Source organism: Cyrtonyx montezumae, unplaced genomic scaffold, assembly GCF_038088225.1.
Source record: "Cyrtonyx montezumae isolate F1298 unplaced genomic scaffold, pur_monq_1.0 scaffold_16, whole genome shotgun sequence".
In the NCBI taxonomy this organism is placed as follows: Eukaryota; Metazoa; Chordata; class Aves; order Galliformes; family Odontophoridae; genus Cyrtonyx; species Cyrtonyx montezumae.
In genome coordinates, this window is record NW_027071892.1 from 3,606,612 (window position 1) to 3,628,809 (window position 22,198).

Here is a 22,198-nt window from a genome sequence, read left to right on the forward strand (position 1 = left end):
AGGAAAATGATGGACATGAACTACAAAAATAATGCACAGACAAAACAATTTGGAGAAGCTGTCAGGATATGGGTGTTGGCCTTATTCTGCCTACTAAAAGAATGTATTGATACATGCCAGTTTATAACAGGTAGAGACTTCCATACAGTAGCAGATTCTATCCCATTATCTCCATAGTAGTTTAAAACTACAGATCACTGTTTCATTTTATTTATTTATTTATTTTCATTTTGAAAGCACATTGAAGACTGAGCTCACATGACTCCCCATATTTCCTCCACTCTACCCGTAGCAATTTTAGGACAAAGCCACAACCTCTCTTGTCACAAGACACTGAGCATGTAATGTAAAAAATCAGTAGTCCTCAAGAGAAAGTAAGCAGCCCTCCTCAGTATTAATACCAACATTTTAGATGTCTGCATTGACCTCTCTTTAAGCTTCAAATATTTATTTCCTTTTTATTGTTTCCTCAAGCCTCTCATCTTGTAGAGTTTGTTTAAAAAGCTCATAATTTAAGAGATCACTAAAAAAACAGAAAAAAAACGTCTCTGAAGCCATCTACAAACTGAATCTAGCTCCATTCAGTTCTCTACGTTTTCTGTGCTCTTCTTCCTCCTTCCTGCTGAACTACCCCTTTCTCACTGGGGTAGCTGTTCACAGAACTTAGAATCAATCTTATGAGCTCACAGTAATGCCAGTTACTTTTTTTTTAAAAAAAAGCTGAATGGAAAGACAAAAAACTAATTATATTAAAAAATTAGAAAGAGATAGGAAGTGGAGCTGACAAGACAAAGATAGGAAGTGGAGCTAACAAGACAAGAAAAGACAAGAACTTCAAGGATTTTGAAAAAAAAAACCATTATATGTCTTTAATATTTCCTATAACTAACACTATTGAAATTAAGATTTTAGTATTTATGCAAATGTATAATCTTACCCAGGTGACCAAGAAACTCAATCAGAGACCAAAGACCTGTTCCTCCCATATTTAAATATGTAGACAAACATATTAGCATGCATTTTACATGAAGCTGATTCAACAGTTAATTTGGCTTAGCTTATTATATATTTTACTAACGAGTAATGAAAATCATTTTATTTTCAAAGTCTGTCAAAAGACCTAAAAATAGTCAAGTTCATACAGGACAGATTTCTGTTTTATTTTAGGTGGTACATCAGAGCTTTTGTTATTTGAAGAAATAACTGTTGATGTAACATACAGTAACTGTATGCTAACATATACACACCAGCAGATGTGTGCCAGTACTTATGCAGTATATAGATAGCTGTCTAGAACACTAATTTACAGATGTTAGCTTTTGCACTCAAACTTTCTGAGAGCACTCAGTAGCCCTTTCAGTTTCAGTGGGATTGAAGTTTTAGAAAAATATAGACGAGCACTGACAGGAATGAGACTTCAATCAGATGCATCTTAAATCCTATAGAAGAACATGAAATGATCAGATATAAAACCCACAAACAAATATATTCTTGTTATTCATGACATGTTTTCACTATTGGCATGTTTCCACTACTGTAGAATCACTAGCGAAAACCCCCAGTTAAGAAACATTCCCCAGCACCCCAAAAGACAAATTTATGCAGTCTGATGCAACCTTGGTGGCTGAAAATCCTGGGTATATAATGGCTAAACGATGGTATAACTACCACAAACTGCATTCATTTCCACCTGGAACCAATTGAAGGTGGCAAGTGTGGGACGTCATATGAAATTTATAAAACTATCTGGTAGGAACAGGTTCTGCACAATTAACATCTTTTGCAAAAACTACTGAACAGCCGTAACATAATGATAATAAATTTTGGACAACGCAGGAGATCGCTGCCAACTAGAAGAGATCACCTTCTAAGTCATTAATTTCCATAACTTTTTGTTGCTTAGTGAAAACACAGTTAAGTGTTCAAATTGGGTTTGGAGTGGTAGGCAAAGGAACTAATTAACAAATGTCAGAATAATTCTGGAATATTGACCAGAAAATTTGCAGTATTCTATTGAAGAAAGATGGAAGGATGGAAGGAGAGACAGGAGGTGGGACAGCCTTAAATATAGAAATTAAATACTAACATGTGAAAGGAAATTAAAAAAAAAAAAAACAATTAAAATTTATCTGGAGAGATTTATGACGTGCGTTTCATCTTAAACAGTGAAAGACTACAGAATAATGGTAAATAATTACTAATGATAAATCATACCTAGGAGCTGCAGGAAGGCTGAAACATCAGTGGTCAAACATAATAGTTTTCTAACATGGGAGAAAAAGGAAAAAGATGGCACGCACATGCCATACACATAAACTCTTATTACTGCAGCTGATATCAGAGATGAAGCATACTGGCAAATTGGCTACTGCTTGGAACCAGGTAATGATACTGCAGGCATAACCATTCTATTTTGATTTATTTCTTAAATAAGCATTATACTTTATGTATTTAAGGCAAAGTAAATTTCAGAAAAAAAAAATTAAAGTATTTTCAGTGCAAGTACTCTTTTAACCAAATAAATGAATAAATTTTCAAAGGGTTGGTGTACTAAGTGTATGCTAAAGAGGAAAACATCTGCACTTAAATAATCTATAACAATCATATTTTTTCACTTGATTACTGAAGAAGATAGTGACTAGGTATTACTATCATCCTTCATTTCAATAGGAAAAAAACCCTACAGTAATACAAACCTGCCTAAAAATATCTATATGTATGGACTCATCTTATAGAATACATAAGGTAATGATCATTGAATAATAAAGAAAGCAGAAATTCACATTCTCATAAAATGAATGACAGTTTAATATTATCTCTTAAAATACATAAAAAGAGTCCAATTATTTTCTTTCTGCTTAGCAAACTAAAATAAAATGTGCTTTTCAATAACATGGAGTTTCTGGGTTTATTTATTTATTTATTATTATTTGCATTAGTGCAGTTGCTTCCTTTTACTAGTTAAAAGTATTTTAAACAAATTTAAAAAACTGTTTGGGTGAATTAAACTGCTTACCTTTGAGCCTCGCTCATTAAAAATAATTTCAACATCTAAGATTTTACCAAATTGCTGCAAAGAAATAGAAAAGCTACGTGAAAAAAAAAGATAATTTCATCACATCTATCATCAATAGCACAAATGCTTGTTTCAGAAATTGATGCACCACATCAAAGAGTTAAAGAACATAAAATCAAGAATAGCCAAGCACCAGAAAAGACACACTGAAGAGAAGTCAAGTACCACTCAATCAGGTACGTAATCATACTGCGTATTCATTTATGAACTTTAAATTCATTGAGATGTCCTGACAGACATCAGTGAACTGCAAACACAGAGAATTGAAAGTCTGAAATTTCTCTTGTTGTTTTCTTTTCACATAGCAGGTTATTTCCTGGTGATTCATCTGGTTCAGCTGCCATCAATGATTTTTTAAACATGTAATTTGTTATTGGGTTAATTTGACCAGAGTGTGATAAAATATCACTAACGAGACAAGATTAATGGCTGGGTGGATACTGTCACCCTCTGGTCAGCACATCCTCTGAAGAACCTGTGTTTCAGAACATTTTGCCATCGCTTTCCAGAACAGGTTTCTCCTTTACAGGAATTAGATGGAATCAATTGGGATTTCTGTCACTAGCTTCAAGGGAGTGAGGATTTCTCTGTACCATTGCTGAAAAGGGATATCCTTTATTCCCTGCACAATTCCTGTCTTCCTAGAATGTAATTTGGCAAGCTAGAATAGATAATTACGTGTTGGGGAATTTTCCCCTCAGAAGGGCACTTTATTGTAATATTAACTCTTATGTCTATTGATCTTCCAACAGTACAGTCATCTGGGCACTGCTCATGCACACAAAACCTAAGCAAATATTTGACTCACAAAGGATTTAGTTAGAACACTTCTGAAGATGGCACGTTTTCATGATGTGACACTTGAATACATTCAGTGGGTCATTTCTGTTTTTTCTTATGTCATTAACATGCTCTATTGATCATTGTCAACACTAGTATATGACATAAACAATGATTAAACAAAAAGGCAGAAATTAGAGGCAGACATGTGAAGAACAATCTATCCATAGTACAAGGACCTGCAGAAATCATCAAGTACTGCAGTTTTTTTTAAGACATAAACACAAGACAGAAAGGAGAGCACTTCTTTACTTCATAAGCAGTTTCCTCTTAGTTATGAAAATCAACCATCATTTGTTTTCCCTGGTCTTATTTTATGTTCTTGTATTCACAATCTAATTAACTAATGTTTTAAATGCTATTTTAGCCTATAAGCAATGACTGTTTAAACAATTCTTCCTCCGCTGTATTCATATAAATACAAAAGCATAAGCTGTCGTGTGTAACACAATCAAGAAGCAGCATTACCATTTCACTTCAAATAATTCATTGTTCTCACACTTGCAGAAATTCAGCTTCTGACACAATAGAAAAATTGAAAGTTTTCTGTCATCCTAAAGCTAGCAAACTCCAGCTACTCTATCTCAAGAACTAAGACACAGAAAAACTGAAAAGACATGTAATTGTTATTCATTTACGAATTTCTAACATTCCTAAACTTTTCCTTTAATGTACTTTCAAATAAAATCCATCTATTTTAATTGGTTTAAGTTAAATAATTTTTCCTCCTCTAGAGGGTTAATGGGAAGTTACTCGCAGCAATTCAGATACAGGAACACAGTTGCCATGATTTTTCAATATCATAGCAGGATACTTTTTCCAGTGAACATCTCCAGCATTTCATATGATTAAATGCTAAGAATGTCTTAACATGTGCAGAAAGACATTAGAAGAATTTAAGCCTGAACCAAACAAGAGAGACCAAGAGAAGGATAGTGGCAAGTAGTACGAGGGCTGCTCCTAAAGTAATGCCTCCTATTTTATTATGCTGACCCACAATGTCAGAGATGGATGTTGGTGGGATGGGAACAGAGATTGAACCTTTTGACCCATATTCTGTGTTATTTTGTTGCAGTGTGAGAGATGGAAGCAGAGGAGCACTCCAACAGAACGGCGTCTGACGTGGAAGTGCATACGATCAAATGTGCATCATTGAATCCTTCCATGCAAAAAAATGGCACCCACTGACATTCATCGATGCTTGCTGAACATACATGGAGGCCAAACAGTGGATGTAGCACAGCGAGGCAGTGAGTGGTACATTTCAACAATTTCAGACAGTGATGTGAAAGCAATCCTCATTCTAGACAGCCATCCACAGCTGTCAGCCCACAAAATGAATAACATCACGGTCAGCCAGTTCTTCCACACAGATTGATGGATTACAATCCGAGAACTGTGTATGGGGCTGAATATTGGCTCCAATACATTGGAAACAGTGGCAAGGTTGGAATACCAAAAAGTTTGCAGCAGGTGGGTCCCGCAAATGGTCACATAGGAACAGAAAGAACAATGCATGCAAGTTTTTCAAGACCTATTGAAATAACACAAAGCTGGGGGTGAATATTTCCTGTATCACAACATTTTTGGTACTGAGATGCAGTATCGCCACTATAAGCTAAAGTCAAAATGGCAGTCCACAGAGTGGCAACCTGTAAATTCCCCATTGAAGAAAAAGTTCAAGGCGTGGCCTTCAGTGGATAAAGTGATGTGCATTCGCTTTTGGGAAAGGAAAGGGCTAATCTTCTAGTTTTTCTGGAACCTGGACAAACCATCAACTTCAGCCACTACATTGCAACGCTGACAATGCTGATTAAGCTGAAGGCTTGGGCTTACAAAATCAGACCATCAAAGATGACAACCTTTCTCCTGCAACGCAGTAACAATCTGTTTGAACCAATGAAAGATGTACTGTGTGGGCAACATTTTCCTAGTACAAAAAAAAGAAAAATCAACTGTAAAATCTGTGGGTCACTTCCACTGGTGCAAATCTTTTTGATTGCAGCATGCAGGCGCTTTTTCATTGCTGGAGAAAACACATAGCTAATGGTAGTGAGTATGTTAAGAACTGATGTTTGGTAGCTGAGAATTTACTCTGTCAAATAGTTATTACGTTGTTTGTAGCTGTCGTAGTTTCCATGGAGATGAATAGGAGGCACCACTTTTGGAGCAACCTACATACTTTATGCTGTGCTATGTAACATGAACTCTAACACAGAAGGGAGATAAGTTTTAGTGAGTCAGAAAGAAGAAAGTAAGAGATGCACAAATACTTGGGAGTACTTGTATGGAAAAGGAAAATCTGTGTTCTAATAGCTGCTCAAGTACTATTTCCAGATTTTATTTAATAAGTTTTCAAAATAAACCTAATAGTTCTTGGAGCAGGGAGAAGAAACCAGGTCTAACCTCTCCATGGTTATGAGCCTAGAACTGATGGCAACGTATGAGACGTGTGAAACAGCCAATGCACATGAAGGCAGCTGATGGCCTGAGCAAAAGCAAAAATTGAGAGACTTAGAGAAATATATTGTCAAAAAGTTTAGAAGCCTACAGGTCTATAATAACTATGGGAATAGCTGAAGATTCCTATGCCTGGAATTCTTGCTTAAAACCAGCCAGTGTCTTACTGTTTATAGATTCAGTTCTCTTGCTCATGAGGTCAAGCATTGATTATTTTGCATTACACTGTCCAAAAATCAGTAAATCAAGCATATAAATCCAGATGGTACAGCAGAAGTATGTATACAATAAATATTTGTAGCCAATCTATGTAGCTATTTTTGAATGAAATGTAGGTAACAATTTTGAGCAAAACGTAAAACTCCAAAATGCACAGAATACACTAATTTGCATCAAATATGATGGAATTAATCGAATTTTCTTTTTCCCCAAATCTGACTGACAAATCAGATGTTTGGTTACAACTAAATGAAAAGAGAATCTTTATTGAAAATGGTTAAGCAGTCTAAATAATTGATATCTCTATCAACATTGCCTGCAGTATAAAGTACCTCTTGCAATTCAAACATAGAAGAGCACAAAGCATTAGTACTTACACCAAACATTTGTCTAAGATCTGGATCGCGGAATCTGAATGGTATATTTGAGACGTGAAGCCGTTTTGGCTGTGATTTGTTTTCTGTGTTTTCAGAAGATTGTGTCTGTTGCTGACCATCAGTCTGTGCTGCATCTTCTGTCTGCTAAAAGGGTAAAACAAAACAATGTAAAGCACGCTGCAAGTGCTTCTGCATTATCATGAAAAGAAAGCGGCGGGCTTAAATTCTCCAAACTTACTGAAAAAGACTTAAATCCAGACAGGTAAAGGTGCTGAAGGACAACAGAATTAGAAATGAAAATCAAATCCCTTTCTGTTTATACCTCAGTATATGCATTTGGTGATATTTGTAATATGTATTTTGAATAAGTCAAAGAGAAGAAAATGTATTATTTTCAGTGTTGACTTCCTTAGCTTTTCCTAAATAACATCTCCCAGTAATATGAGGCCGTTGAGAGACCATGTCCAAATAACAGCCCATTTACAGCAGCAAGCTATGGACATTCAAACAAGAGTAGTGCTTTCATTCCGAGGCCACTGGGATTTCTACACAGGAGTTAGGTAACACATCACATCCTAGTTGCCATTTCATAAGCAGAACTAATAGAGAGTCATTTTGTCTAGATAAATTGTCACCATTATGGAAAAGGCCTTGAGTTGTGAAACGGAACAGAAGTATAACCTGTGCAAAAGGTTGCCTGAGATAAAAGTGAAACCCAAAAAAAAGTTTTACAGATTGTCTTTCTCACCAGAATAAGAACATAGGATGATTACAGGGACGCCACTTCCTAGTTTTAAAATGCAGTTTTATAAAAGATGGACATCTCCTTGTGTCAAAGCTTAGCAAAAAGAATTATAAACCCTTAGAGACATTAAGAAAAACAGAAACACAATCATTTGAAATACAAAAGTAACCAAAACCGCTCTACTGGTATATTACAGAAATGTATGGGTTGTGCTTTTTAATATCACACAGTGTCTTATTCATCATTATGTGTACAGCATACATTCAGCAGGAGAAGATTTTGCACAGTGATGTAAAATCAGCAGTTATTTTCTTCTTCACTGGTAGGAAAAAAAAATGGAATAGGAAAGAAAGGAGACTAATAAAAGTACAAAGATCATCTTACAGCCACTACTCTATTTTCTCTGTGCTTCCTCTTTCTTCTGATCATATTCTACCTCTGCATATTCATTTTTCCCTTTTCTAATGTTACAGTTCAGTTTAAATTTGACTTTTTTATAGAAAAACAAAAAAGACATCTCCCACTTCCTGCTGGTATCAAATTTATTTTAATGGACAATCGTTTAAGGAAAGTAAAATGGTTAAATAAAATGAACCTTACTGTAGTTTTAGTACCAATAATCCTGTAAGGAAGGAGGTAAAATAACTCCAACAGAAGACATCACTTATATCAGTAATGAACACATATAAATTTAAAGCTAGCCAAGATAATTTCAACATCGTCATCCCCAGCAAAAAACAAATGTTCTCTAAGTACAAACATAAACAATTTCATATTTTCATTTTTATGCTGTTATTATTGCTTTAATAATCATCAAGAAAAATAAACTGCATGTTGTACAGTGATCTGTTGCACAGAGATTTTTCAAGATTTCTTCTATTTGCAATCTTTTCTTTAAAGATCTTGAAAATCTAGTTATTTTAGAGAAATTTAAACTGAATCTTCAGCTCTTAAAAGTACAATGCATATACTCTTATCCTTTCTCCTACAGCCAAATTCTTTGATATGACTTCATTTTAGAAATTGAGTGTGTTTCACTGCAAGACAGAAAATAGCAACAGTATCTTAGGAGAAGATAGGCTAAGCTATACCTCCATGAAAACTTCCAATTCCAGCACTATTCTCTGAATCAAAAGTTAAACCATGTTTTCTAAGCAATAATTCTTAAAATAACTTTATTTATTTATTACACTGTTGACTTTATTATTAACTGTTAACATTTTACAATATATGCTTAAATAGTGCAGGCACTCTTAAGTGTATATAGAAGCACCTAGCTTTGATGTCTGAATCTAGGCCTAAATCTCATCATACTCACTAATCTCCCCAAATAATTAGTTCTCAATTTGGGACAAATTGGAAAAAGCAAAGGAGGTGCAAAGCAAATTAGGAATGGGGCAGGAAAGGGTAAATGTTTACAAGGGCAAGGGGTGGGGAGAAGGATTACATATTTTGTTTCCTAAATTCTTCAGTTCCTATTCTATCACTGCTGAGCAACAAAATATTCAGATGACTTCAGCCAGGAACAGGACAGGTGCAGTTTGTGTCAGTTTGCCATGAGGATAAATTGTATTTCTCACCGTGGATTCTAGGCACGTAAGAGAAAAGGATAGAAATGAGAACAAGTGCTAAGTGAGTGGCAGATCTGGTCTTTTAGCAACAATGACTATTGGTGTATTTACAAAAAGAATATTGGATTAGGTTCTCTCTCCATAATGAGGCTCAATGCATATTTTCTTTCCTCACATATTTTCTTTCCACACCCCATCAATATGCTGCAGTTCCTCTTCCTTCCATTCAATACAACCGAGTGTGGTATGAAAAGCTAACTGAAGCAATCCCAGTTAATAAACAGGTAAGGAATTTCAAGGCTTCATTTAATTTTGTTTTTTTTTTTTTCTGCAGGGATTCAATTTACAGTGTACTTCTGCCAGTGGCTGAATGCCAGTAGCTGAATGGGATAAGGATTTCCTGAAGGAAACAGATTTGCACCTGCACCAGTATCAATGATGTCCCTACCTTTTTTTTAATCTTTTTTTCCAGAAGCATCAGTTCACCAGTAATGTCTAGTTTCACACCATAGAATTTGTGTGCAAACACACACACAAATACAAACCACTATGCATGCTAAAGATCAATTTTCAAGTGATCCAAGTGTAAGTCTATAACTTTTTTTTCTTAATCTGCTGTTGCTGCCTGAACTCATGGGTAAAACCAAACAATCTAAACAGTTCATCCTTCAGTGTTTCTCATCATTTAAATAATAAAGTGGAAATGTAGAAAAAAGCTCCCCAATCATGTCTTTGTACAGCATCTAAAACCAACACAAAAAATCAAAAGTTATTCCATTCCATCCATAAAAACAGCAAGGATTACTTAACATATTCAGACCTTAAAAGGAGAAAAATACAATAGCAATTTGGTGCACAAGAGGCAGGTAGCGAATGCAGGACTGGAAAATCCTTGAAATACCACACTTGCAAAGAATTTAAGGTCTATTAGATTAATCTGGAGATAATTAAAGCATTGTGAAGGTGCTGTTCAGCTTCATGAACAAAGGCTGCCCTGGGAAGAAATTATATAATCAGCTTACTGTATAAATGCAAATTGGAAAAAGTAATTTCTGTTCATTGTATTAATATAAATGATGAGAAACAAGGAGAGGAATGGTTGAATCATGCACAGTCAACATACCAAAACAGAGAAATGTGACAGACATATCAGCAACAAGCAGTGAGGTTTATGAACACAACAGTAAAATGAAAAGCTGTAAATTATGGGTGCAGTGGGTAAATCCAGGTACTGTTATTTTCTGGGTGTTTCTTTTCCATTTTAACTTTCTACAGAAGCCTAAAATTTCAAGTGAAGAGCATCTAAGAGTTTGGACAATCAGAATGAAAATCAGAAAGTTCAGAAAGCTTCCATTATCGAAGATTCATACTGGCAAATGTCTTTAAAGAAGCCTGTGGCAAAACTAAGGAAGAGAAAACATTCACAAAGCATTATGAGACTTGACATTACAATGGTACGTTTCCAAAGTGTGCCACCATCCAGAAACATACACATCAGCCTAGGAGATCTGGAGGAGAGCTCCGAATTGAAATTGAAACAAGAAGCTTATGTGAAAAATGCAAAGTAACGCCAGGGAGGTGAATGCACAGAGGACATAGAATACAATCTGGATTTTGTAAAGTCCCCAAAAGGAAACCTTCAAAACCCTGAGGAGTTGAAGAGCTACAATGCAATTTAACTTACAAAGAAATAATACATTTCAAGAAAGTATTTTTACGCACAAAAACTGTGTTTGATACATCTTGAACAATTAACTGGAGTCAGTATGCAAGTATGACTCACTACATGCCTGTGGGTTAGCATGCAACCAATGCAGGTCCTGATCCATTAAGGGTCTGTTCTCTTTTAATACCTTTCCCAATTCAGTCAAGAAAAATATGCTTAATTCAAAACAAACAAAAACTTACGTATTCATTATCATTAAACAAGTGATACAAAAGGCAAGGTCATCACACAGACTTTTTATTTTTTTGTTACTAAGTTATATCAGATTTACCTTTCCATATGAAAAAGTTAAGAGTTTAACTTTACAAAGAGATCACAGTTCACACACTGATTATTCAGGGAATTTTACTACTGGAAATATCTACCATCACCACTTCTAAACAATTGCATCACAGCCGTTCATCTAAAGATCTTCTAATACTATCACAAGAGAAAAGTAATTTTTTAACTAATCCTACAAAGCCAGTTTAGAAGACAGTTTTAAATCTCAACTGTAATCACCACATTTACATAACAAAACTGATTAATAACGTGCACATCTATCATGTATCCACATGGTCAATAAGCTACCTCAGGCAGTTCAACACTTTGTTGAAATGTATCTTTCAAGAAAGATTAAGTCAAAACCATTGCTTGTCAGTCAGAGTAAAAAAGATTCAAGCTCTTGCTGTTCATACAGAAATCTACCATTATCAATCATCACAGTCATAGATCTTGTTTCTGTCAGTCACAGCCTTCTTGTTGGCATCAAACCACCGTGCTATCCGAGCAAGTGAGGTTGAAGACTATCTGGAAGGACAACGTTCACACAGAGCTCATTGACATTCAGTGGCAAGAGGTTTCACTTCTAAAACCACGGTTGCTACATTTAATTTGTTAAATACCCCAAACCCCACATAAGTCAATAGCACCATGATGATATGCCGATAACTTCTAGAAACAGTAAATAATAAACCTGGTCAGAATTTCTTGATTCCTAGAATCATAGGATTAATTTACTCCTCATTTTGTTGGAGGTAAAATTAGCATCTTAAAGAATGTCTTCCGTAGTCCTGGTGGGTCAAACCTGCTCGTTCAGTCGTCCAGTGGCAGACGCTCCACAGGCCCCCATTCCACTACTTCTCTGTTCTGACCATCATACTTGAGTTCAAAAACATTACTTCTTCTCTTATACACCATATGTACAGAGGAGTAATTAAGACTACTCCTCTTAGTCTCTTGTTCTGCATGACAAGTATGGCAATGGTTTTATTATTTCCCCCTTGGAACCACATTCCAAAATATTCTCTGACTTCTCCATTAGGTCCTCGACCTTTTGGCTGGTCCCTAATATCACAAACAGTATTCTGTTTTAGGCATCAACATTTTTTGTATGAATCAAAGGACAGCATCAGGTATTTTCAAGATAGATTTCTGTTATGCATCAAAAGAGTCCTTGCTTTTCCCCATATGTCTCTCATTTTTGTGGATTTCCTTCCTTTTTTTTCCCCTCTTCAACAGGTTTGCTTTTATATTCACACGCACCTTGTAGTCCATTTGCTATACAGTGATTTCTCATGCCATATTAGTGTAGTTCCCTGTTCCTGTGTAAACATGTCATATTTTTGTTTTTTAATACCGTGTTATTTATTCAGAAAATATCTTCAGTTTATCAACATCATTTTGAATTCCAATCCTGTCTTGCAATGTACTTGCTGTCCTTCCCAGTTTGGTTTTTCTTAAAAATTTAATAAGTGCACACTCCATCATTCAGATTACTAATGAAACTACTGAATAACATTGAGTCCCTGCAAAACCCTGAACAATTCCTCTTAATAAATTTTCATATTTTGATATGATACTTAAATACATTTTCTAGTTTAGCACCCTGCCTATTTGTGGTGGCATGTTTACTGTATTTCTCAGCTTGAAAATAAGCACATCTTGCGTGACAGTGTCAAAGCCTTATGATAAGTGAAACATAACATCTATGGCTTTTCCTTTGTCCACAAGGCCATTTTTTTTGCAAAAAAAACCCCAACAAACAAACAAACAAACAAACCCAAACCAAAACTAACAAAGAAAAAAAAAACAAGAAAAACAAACAAACACACCTATGCTGATGCCTATTACATTATTCTTGTAATTTTAAGAGTTAAATATACAATACATATTAACTGAATATTTTCAAAGGACTGAAACTCAGATAATAGCACATACCTTTAGTCTACATAACCAACACACACTTCTGTTTCTGTTCTTTTACAAAGCATGTTTACTACCTTCCAGTTCTTCACTTCACCTACTCTACTCTTCTTCAGAAGATAAGAGAGAAAGACAGGCATTAATGGCCCCCCAAAATCATCAGTTTAATCTTTAAATACAGAACTGATCTACTTAGAAGCAGTCAACTGGGAAAACAAAACCAAAACCAAACCAATTTACTTGAAGATTCTCTATCTGGCTTCCTCCCTTTTTGATACAGATATGTTTCTCTGACACTTGGGAAATCATTTCAGTAATCACTTGGCTAAGCCTGACTTCTACAGAGAGCAATCATGCATAGGAGAAAGGCACTGTTACCCTTTGCAGCAAGACTGAATTCTACAATAGCTCTCAAAGATTCTCTCCATCCATTACCTATAGTTTCTCTATCCTGCCTCAAATACTCTCTAGCAGAACCTCACTCCTAGTTCCTTTTTACATATTCAGCCACAAAACTTATCACCAGTAGATTCTCGACTGGGAGCTGAGACTGCAGGACTTGTCAAATCACCTGAAATCCCTAGTAGTCATGAATAACGTACTATGGATGATACCTCCCATTTGCCCACTAAAGATCTCATCCACCGAATTTTATCAGCTGGATGTCAATGAAAATGCTTCACAGTAAAAAAATCTGCAAAGCCCAAGGAATCGGATTTATAAGAAGTTCCTAAGCATTTCTAGAATCACAAATCATGCTTCACAACTATCAAAGATATATGTATAGAAAAAAAAATCCAACCCGTGACAGTTCAAATCATTAGAAAATAAGTTGTTTTCTAATCAGTTAAACCAAGAAGTAAAGTTACAAATGCACCTGGATATGAAAGCAGAGAAGATTTAGACCCTTTGTGCTAAAAGAAATCAATGGTAACTGCAGGTTCTCAGCATCACTGAAAATAACTACTTTTTTTTATGTATGTCAGTTAGTGCTGTATGAGGTTAGTTTCCAGCTCTGAGATTTATGTCATTTGTCATCTTCTCAAAAAGGTCACTTTTACAAATTCTCTGCATATGTTTTTTTTCGGGTTCTACTAAGAAGATATTTCTAATTTAAAAGTCCTGGTAAACAGTTAAGACATTTTAGCAAGTTATTGATGAGTATTGCCTCAAGAAAACCACAGGATGAAAAAATTGGCATCGCATTGACTATAAAACTACAGACACTGATAAAAATAAAATACTGTTAGAAACATTTGCTGTGGATATTTACTAATACATAACTGCAACTTTCCAGCTTTTTAATACCGTAAATGTTAAAATAAGTTGCTGAAACTTGAACCATTTAACTACTGTTGATTGCATTTGCAAGCACAGACAGAATTGAGATGCTCAATTTTCCATAAAAATTTCTACCTCAATTGACATATATGAGATAAACAAGTTTAATCTTGATGAAATTTAATTTAGGTATGGACAACACTCAGAAAAAACAGCGTGAGGCATTCCTACATCTCTGCCCAGAAATACGTCAATTTTAATTTGTCATTCCAGAGAATAAATAATCTTCTGTATCTTACAACCCAGCATCACACAATTATTATTCTTTCATAGGTCTCTTCGATAGTTGACTTCTGTCTTGACCTCTCTTCAATGTTATTCTACATACATATCTGTTTTAATAAATCACATCTTATAAATATTGAAGAGAAACTATTTACTACAAAAAATGAGGACCTAATATATATCTAATCTATCTATCTAATCCCTCACAGAAACTAACATCCTGATACCAACTTCTTGAGCTAGCCAAGTTACGTGAGATGGATATGTTCATAGTACTTATTATGAAATTACTTCTGTATTATAGAATTGTATTAATATTTACCACTAAAACTATCAAATCAGCTTACAGATCTCTGTGAATATGTAAATGACAATAAAAGTACTGTAATAGTAAAAGCAAGATGACCTTGCATGTGATGCTTCACTATAATATCTCTAGTGATTCTGTCAGTTCAAAATATGGGAAAAAGGGAAAATGACACAAAAAAATCTACTAGTCTGCATGAAGGAAACACTGTTTCTGAAGTTAATGAAAGTTATAGGTAATGAAAGAACATCCTTTGAGTCTCTGGCATCATCAATAATTATACATCTTCTCTAGGAATCTTCTTTTGCATGTTTATTTTTTCTTCTTTGTGTATACCACCTCCCAGGTCTATCATATCACTTGACAGTTCTAGCCAAATCAAAATACTGCCTCCTGGTTCCTATTTCACCATGTATTCATAGTTATAAAAATATTCAAGAACTTAAAAATTATGATGAAATTCATGTGTACAGAATACTGAAATAGAATGGCAAATCCTCACATACACAGAGATAAATTCAGATGAAACCCCTTTACTTCAGTCAGCTACTGCCGGCTAGTGTTAGGATAAATTACCATCAAAAGCATTCTCATGGGTAAATAAGCACAAATAAAAAGATGATGTTCCAGAAACTGCTTTAAATTTAATATAAAATAGTTTTAATAAAAGCGTGGTTTGTTTTTTAAAATAAATCTGTCACAAGGACAGCTCAAATAAAATCTAAATAAATAAACATTTTCTTCACCCAAATACTTTTTTTCTATCCTTAGTTCAGTTTTAAAAAGAAATATCTTTTCAGGGAGTGAAGTTCGTTTCCCACTTTGTATGGAACCTCTCTAAGAATAGGAGGAGAGCCAATGAGCAGTCCTCAGCACTTATTTACCTCCCCTCTGCTGAGGCACAGAGTAACTGGTGATCTTGAGGGAAATGCTTTTTCTTGTCAGTTGATGGGAATTAGTGGATTTAGTATATGTACACGATGCCAATATACATACACTAAATGAAACAGTAAAATTTAAACCAGAGACCTCAATCTAAAAAGGTTTTGTGTTTAACTAGAAATTTCTGCGGTCACCTTCTTTACAATGACTTTGTAATGGAGTCAAAATTCTTAAAGGGCTTCACGCAAGTTCCTTAAAGACTGAACACTGATTCAAGCCCCTAAAATCAATTAAAAACACATTCTATTCAATCTAAGATGGCATGGCTAGTCTGGTTTTCCTACAGTCATGCAACTGTGACCAATTCTCCCTCTATCTTATTTCGAGAAATTATTATCTATCCCATGCTACCACTCCCTTATTTTTTTTAAGGCTCAGACAAGATCGCTCTTAATCCAAGCTTGCCCTATGTTTCCTTCCATTCCTTTGTGTTGACTAATCTTATTCACTTTTTCAGAAAACAAGGGTGTTGTAGACAAGATTTTTCAGCCTCAAACTATGCTTCAAATGCAATGAAATGCTGTCACAGAAAAGCTGTTTCCATGCCACTGCAGAATGAATGCCGCCCTCGATCTCATTTATTTTATTTTATTTTTTTAAGAATATATAGAACATAAGGAGTAAAACTGATCTAAACATAACTATTCTTGGTCACATCGAAAACCTACTAGATTAGAATAACTTAGTTTTACCAAGCCTTGATCATTTTTCAATAATCCATAAATACAAATTCTTTGTGTATTTTTTAAGCCCACATGAAGTTTAGAGTAAGAAAAGCCTAATTCTACTAACAATTGCCTATAAAATATTCAAAGGAAACAAAGAAAGAGAACAAAAGCAATAAAGTATTTTTTAAACATAGTCTAACTTAGTGTATGCTGAGTTTCTCATATGTATACATATCCACATATGGATTAAGCTCTATAAGAATTTAAATTAAAAAAAATAAATAAAAAGAAAAAATCCTCAAAACAGCCACCTGTTTTTTTCCTGCTACACCAATCAAGTTATTTCTCGGAGAGAAAGATCTTGTGAATGTCTTTGAGGCGTTATTTGATTAAGTTGACACTATTATGTGAGCAATGGTTGAGTACCCACTGTGCTGTACTTTTGACCAAATTGATTTGTGTAATGAACACTTGCTCTGTCTCTTCTCTAGCCTGAATAGTGCTCTTGATTTAAGCAGTAGTGCTGGAATCCAAGTGAATTTACAGCCCCCACAGTCATTCTCTCTCAATCTGGAGAGAATAGCAGCAGCAGTACATGAGCAAGTATAATTCAATACATTGTGCTATAAGCGCAGAAAATAATATCAGAGAGCTCTGCAATATACCTGTTTGATTTGATTTGTAAACTTGATAAAAAAAGCAATAGAGAAAAGTTCAGCAGAAAAAATATATATGCAATCTGAGCAAAAATGTAACTGTACTGAATGTGTAAAAAGAAAAAAAAATCATGCATAATAAATCCTTTTCATACTTCCTCCAGATAATATTGCACATTTTCCATGTAAAAAGGGTCTAGATTCTGAAAAGTTACCATTCTATTTTAAAAGTCAGCAAAGAATAACTTAAACTGAGTTTAGGACTTTCTGAAAATACAGTTTCTCAAGTATACTGCCAATAGTGTACTGACAAACAAGAACGGGCTTGTACCTTTCCTGGTTTTTAAGGAGAATAATTGGTTAATGTTTTTCAATGTATTTGAAAAATTCATATTCTGAGAAGTTCCATCCTTGGAATGAGCTTCCCAGAAAGAAAAACAATACACGTAAAAAGTTATTTACATTCTATGTTCTCAAACTTAAATTTTTACAAAAAGGTGTTCACATGAAAAGAAATCTATTGTGTTTTCTTCATATTATTATCAGTGGCATAAACGTTGGCAGGAAAAGTATTAGGGATTTTTTCTGTCAACTGCATTGCTCATGCCTGAAGTTCAACAGTCTCTTTTTACACGATAGTACAAGGTGAGATTATTTTTCCAAACTGGTTTGAAAGATAAAATTAAAAATTAAAAAGTTAATTACTGTATAATGCAAGGCATGCAAATCATGCAACAACTCCTTAAAAATCCTTTTCTGTAGACAGCATGCATTGTTCCTTGTGCTGATCTAATGAAAAGTACACACAGATGTTGACTTGACACCATGCACAAAGAAATACAGAAGGAAGGGTACACTCATCCTTACACTGTTAAATTTCCAGTGCAATTATAAATACTTTTTTACTATAGGAATTCTTGGTTTTAGATACACTGATGCTTATTTATAGTGCAGTAAACTCTGACCCTCTTATTTCTAGTAATTAAATTCCTTTTTAATTCTGTTGTGTGAGAACTTCAACATAATACTCAATACAAGAATTTCACCATTCCTATTACAATTACTTAAGTTTCCATATTAGAAAAGGTAGAGTTCCCATTTTCTTTCACAAGAACACTTGACTATCCAAAGCACCAACCAAAAACAAGCCCAAATCACACCTTTAGCAGCTCTGAAGTGAAATAGAGCAGTAAAGTCTCTGTTCTGTGAGTTTGTCTTGTCCCAGCTGCAGAGCATTGAACAGTCACACTGGTTACTGACCAGCATATTAGTGCATAAGTGCAGTTGCTCCTTCCATTTCACTACTGACAGAAGTATGTTAATGTTCACTTGTTCCTTGTGTTCATATTAACATAATACATGCTTTTAATTTGAAATAATATGTGAGGCACACTCGTAGCTTTCAAGCCATATAGTGTTGCGGTGACCCCAGTGGAGCTGAGACAAGCAGGCTCTAGTGAAGAAGAGATTTGTTCACAAAACTGTGCTTCATAAGATAACAATTGCTTCATGTAGAGTGGCATTCAAAAACAAAGGCAAGAAAAAGCATCTGTTTTTCCATAGGAGCTAGTCCAAAATTCTAACAGCCTCAAAGCATTTGTCTTATTTATATTACGCTTCATATCAGATCAGGAAATGCATTTTCTCTTTTCCGCAGACATAGAGAACAGAAATAACCTCTCTCCTCATGTATACATTCCCTGTGTTTCACACTATATCCAGTATAAGATCACTTTTTAGGTGAGAAGATATTACGGCCTCCAATCTGGAACATGTTATGCTAGAGTTCTTTGATCAGTTGGATTTATACAGAGTTTACTACTAAGACAACAATATATGGCAGTTACTGCTGAGAGGAATGCTTGTTACAGAAACAGTCCAACACAAAATCATACTCTGGTAGAGTCCCTTAACCAATATACAATCAAGTGGGGGAAAAATATCTAAATTTTGTGCTTTGTTTCAGAGGTTTCCTTGGTTCTACTGTTGGAAAGTGCTTTGGGGTTTCAGTTATTGTTCCAGGTTAAGGATTTAACAGAAGTACAGATTATTTCTTTCATTTCTAGATGGCTGCATTCTGGATACTGTTACTGCAGACAACAAGAAAGCACTGCTATTATTGTGACAGCTTATGCATAGAAAGCTAGGAGCACATACAAGAGATCATTAATTCTGAGGACAGGTAGGAACAGTAACATAGCTTCTGGTGCTGCAGGTAAACCAAAGATTTATTAATTTCTTGGCAACGTTAATTATTTTCCCAATCTATCTTAAAAATATGGAATATATTCCTTACAAAGCACATGATGTCCACATTGCAAGGTCATCATTTTTCTTCTTACAATACTCAGATGAACACTGAAGAATAGAACATCAATCATGTCTGAAGGGGAATCACTAGAATCCATGTACATTTTGGATTCTGAATGTGCGGTCTCAAAACTTAGACAAAACTTACTAGTTTAAAGAGTGAATAAACAATATTTATGATTGATTTTAATGGAGCTTGGAGTAATTAAGGGGTTGCTGAGTTCAGTTAAGGACAACAAGATGACATCACCACATCAATAATTTGGAATGGGCAAAGGAATCAGTAGGTTGCTTTAATGCACTTATGTACTAATTGTATCAATAAATATTTCTGACTGCCTACTGATCACACCCATGAATACCACAACAACAGCAATTAACAAAATCATTCTCTTATTAGCTGCTTCCTGTATCCATTAGCTAGGAGAAGAGCATACATTCTAAGCACATTTTTAGAAGTTCATTCCACATCTACAAAAACTGAATTATTATGACACTGTCACAGGATAATTTAAAAAGAAATTCCTTGCTTTTATCCTTGAGACAGTAAGAAATGTTTTACTGGTCTAAGGACAAAAATAATTAATTCATTTCAATGTAAACGTCTTAAACAGTATTACATAGACACAAAGAAACATTCAATTAATTTAGTAATATCTCTTTCACCTATTAGTCATAATAATACTATTCCTGATGTAATTCTTGTAGCTCTTTCAAAGGACTTCAATTGCGGAAACTAAGTGCTTAAAAAAATCTCTTTTAATACTTGAAAGACTCACATAAGAGAAACAACAAATGAAAAGGTATGAAAACATCATGGAAGTAAACAGAGAAATGTTGACTAGAGTTGATGCAAAGTTTTTATCATTTAAAATGGAAGTGCAGCTTTATATTGCTTGTACATTTGAAAATCAACAACACACACCAAGAGCTATCAATATTCCCAGTGCTAAAAATCTCTTGCTCATGTCATTTTCACCCACAGATTATGGCCTAAGTTCACCTCTGTGATTTCTCTCATGGAGCAATTTGTTTCTCTTATGCACCTAAAAAGAAACAGAAGGCTGACTGTGGCTACACGGCCAGTTGAAATAAAGTCCTGCCTCGTACCACCTTTGGATACAGGTCCATTCCATCTCCCTTTTCTTCATTCCAGTGCTTGTACAGATCAAATATTGGGTCAGATTTGTCAATCCAATTGAAAACTAACACTTCATAACATTAGTCAGTGGGCTGTTCAACTCACTATCGATGGTGGGTGAGAGAAAGATGGAGTCCTGCTCCTTCTGACAGCAGCTTACTTTAAGATTAATCTCAGATTACCTTAAGCAGTTAGGAAATGGATACTAAAGCCACAGAGAAAGACTTCAGGGATTGCAGTTACATGAATAAATTATATGGAACAGGAGTGGAGAAGCTTCCTCAGACTGTACTAATGGGTACTAAATACTCCCTAAATAAGTTTTCATCTCCACCTTAATACCTGATGAAGTTATTAATGAAACAACATACACAGGATGGTTACTGTACTTTTCTGTGTGGTCATTAGTTCACACACCACTGTTGAGTAACAGAATGAGATTCTTTCTTAAATATTTAAATTTGTTTTAAAATTCTTACAAGTACTATCCCACATAAATCATTTTTAAAAAGGCTGCAAAGCTACAATAAGCTCATTAATTTTTTTCTTCTAGGAACAGACCCATTAAAGTATGTCTTTTAAAGTTACTGATGCTAACTGGTATGAAGTCATGGTTCTATCTATCCTAGCAAAGCTGTAATATTTGACATTACTTGTCTAAAACAAAAATCATTAAAGAAATACTACAGCATACAGCTTCAGGAGACGTTATTTTCTTTAAAGAAAAAAAAGACATTAAGTGTCTATAGTTGGAACGTTTGCAGATTTGGCTATAAAGAGTTGTTCAGAAAGCTACTTCACCCTCAGCTGGAATAAATGTACTCTATTTTCTGAAACTCTGCCTGAACTAGACTTATGTTATGCATGTGAACTCCCTTTTTGTAAGAGCTGTGTTGACACAACCAACTGCTGAGTGAACTTGTGAGAATAGAGTTTCACACTGTGAGAGAATGGCTGATTGCTACAGTGCAAGCTCATGAAAAGAAAGAAAACGTGACAACACGATAAAAGCTGTTCATTGTTTGACCCCTCACCTATTCCTGAATCCCTGCTGCGAATTTCCATTTGCTCACTTACATGTTTTTGCACAAGGAGTCAATTCTTGAGCCCTCTAAACAGCCCAAGCGAATGTGAGGGTTTCCCACAACACAAAAAGACACTTTCCAAGGCACGTTTACCTTTTTACGCAGATATCACTTGCTGACTTAAGTGGCAGTTCTATTGCTAGGCAGGATAGTCATTTTTCAAGCACATACGTAACCCTAGAGTTTATGGACATTCCTTGAAAAAAAAATAGCTGCATTTATTTATCTTATTGGTTTGGTTCAGTTCCTATCTTCCTATCTTAGCATGCTGCAACCAAAAGATCTACCTATTTTCATCTAACATCTGTTCAGAAAAGCCATCAGC

At 34.9% G+C, this 22,198-nt stretch overlaps 1 protein-coding gene across 26 annotated transcripts in view; it reads right to left on the minus strand.

Moving 5' to 3' along the window:
• The window catches only part of RBFOX1 (RNA binding fox-1 homolog 1), a 719,068-nt gene that overhangs the window by 88,312 nt on the left and 608,558 nt on the right, over positions 1–22,198 (minus strand). For all 26 annotated transcript variants that reach the window (XM_065732354.1, XM_065732377.1, XM_065732372.1 and 23 more), the window contains 2 exons: positions 6,973–7,116; positions 3,017–3,070 (listed from right to left, as the gene is read on the minus strand). In XM_065732354.1, the coding sequence (XP_065588426.1) occupies positions 3,017–3,070; positions 6,973–7,116 (198 nt within the window). The remainder of the gene's footprint in view (positions 1–3,016; positions 3,071–6,972; positions 7,117–22,198) is intronic.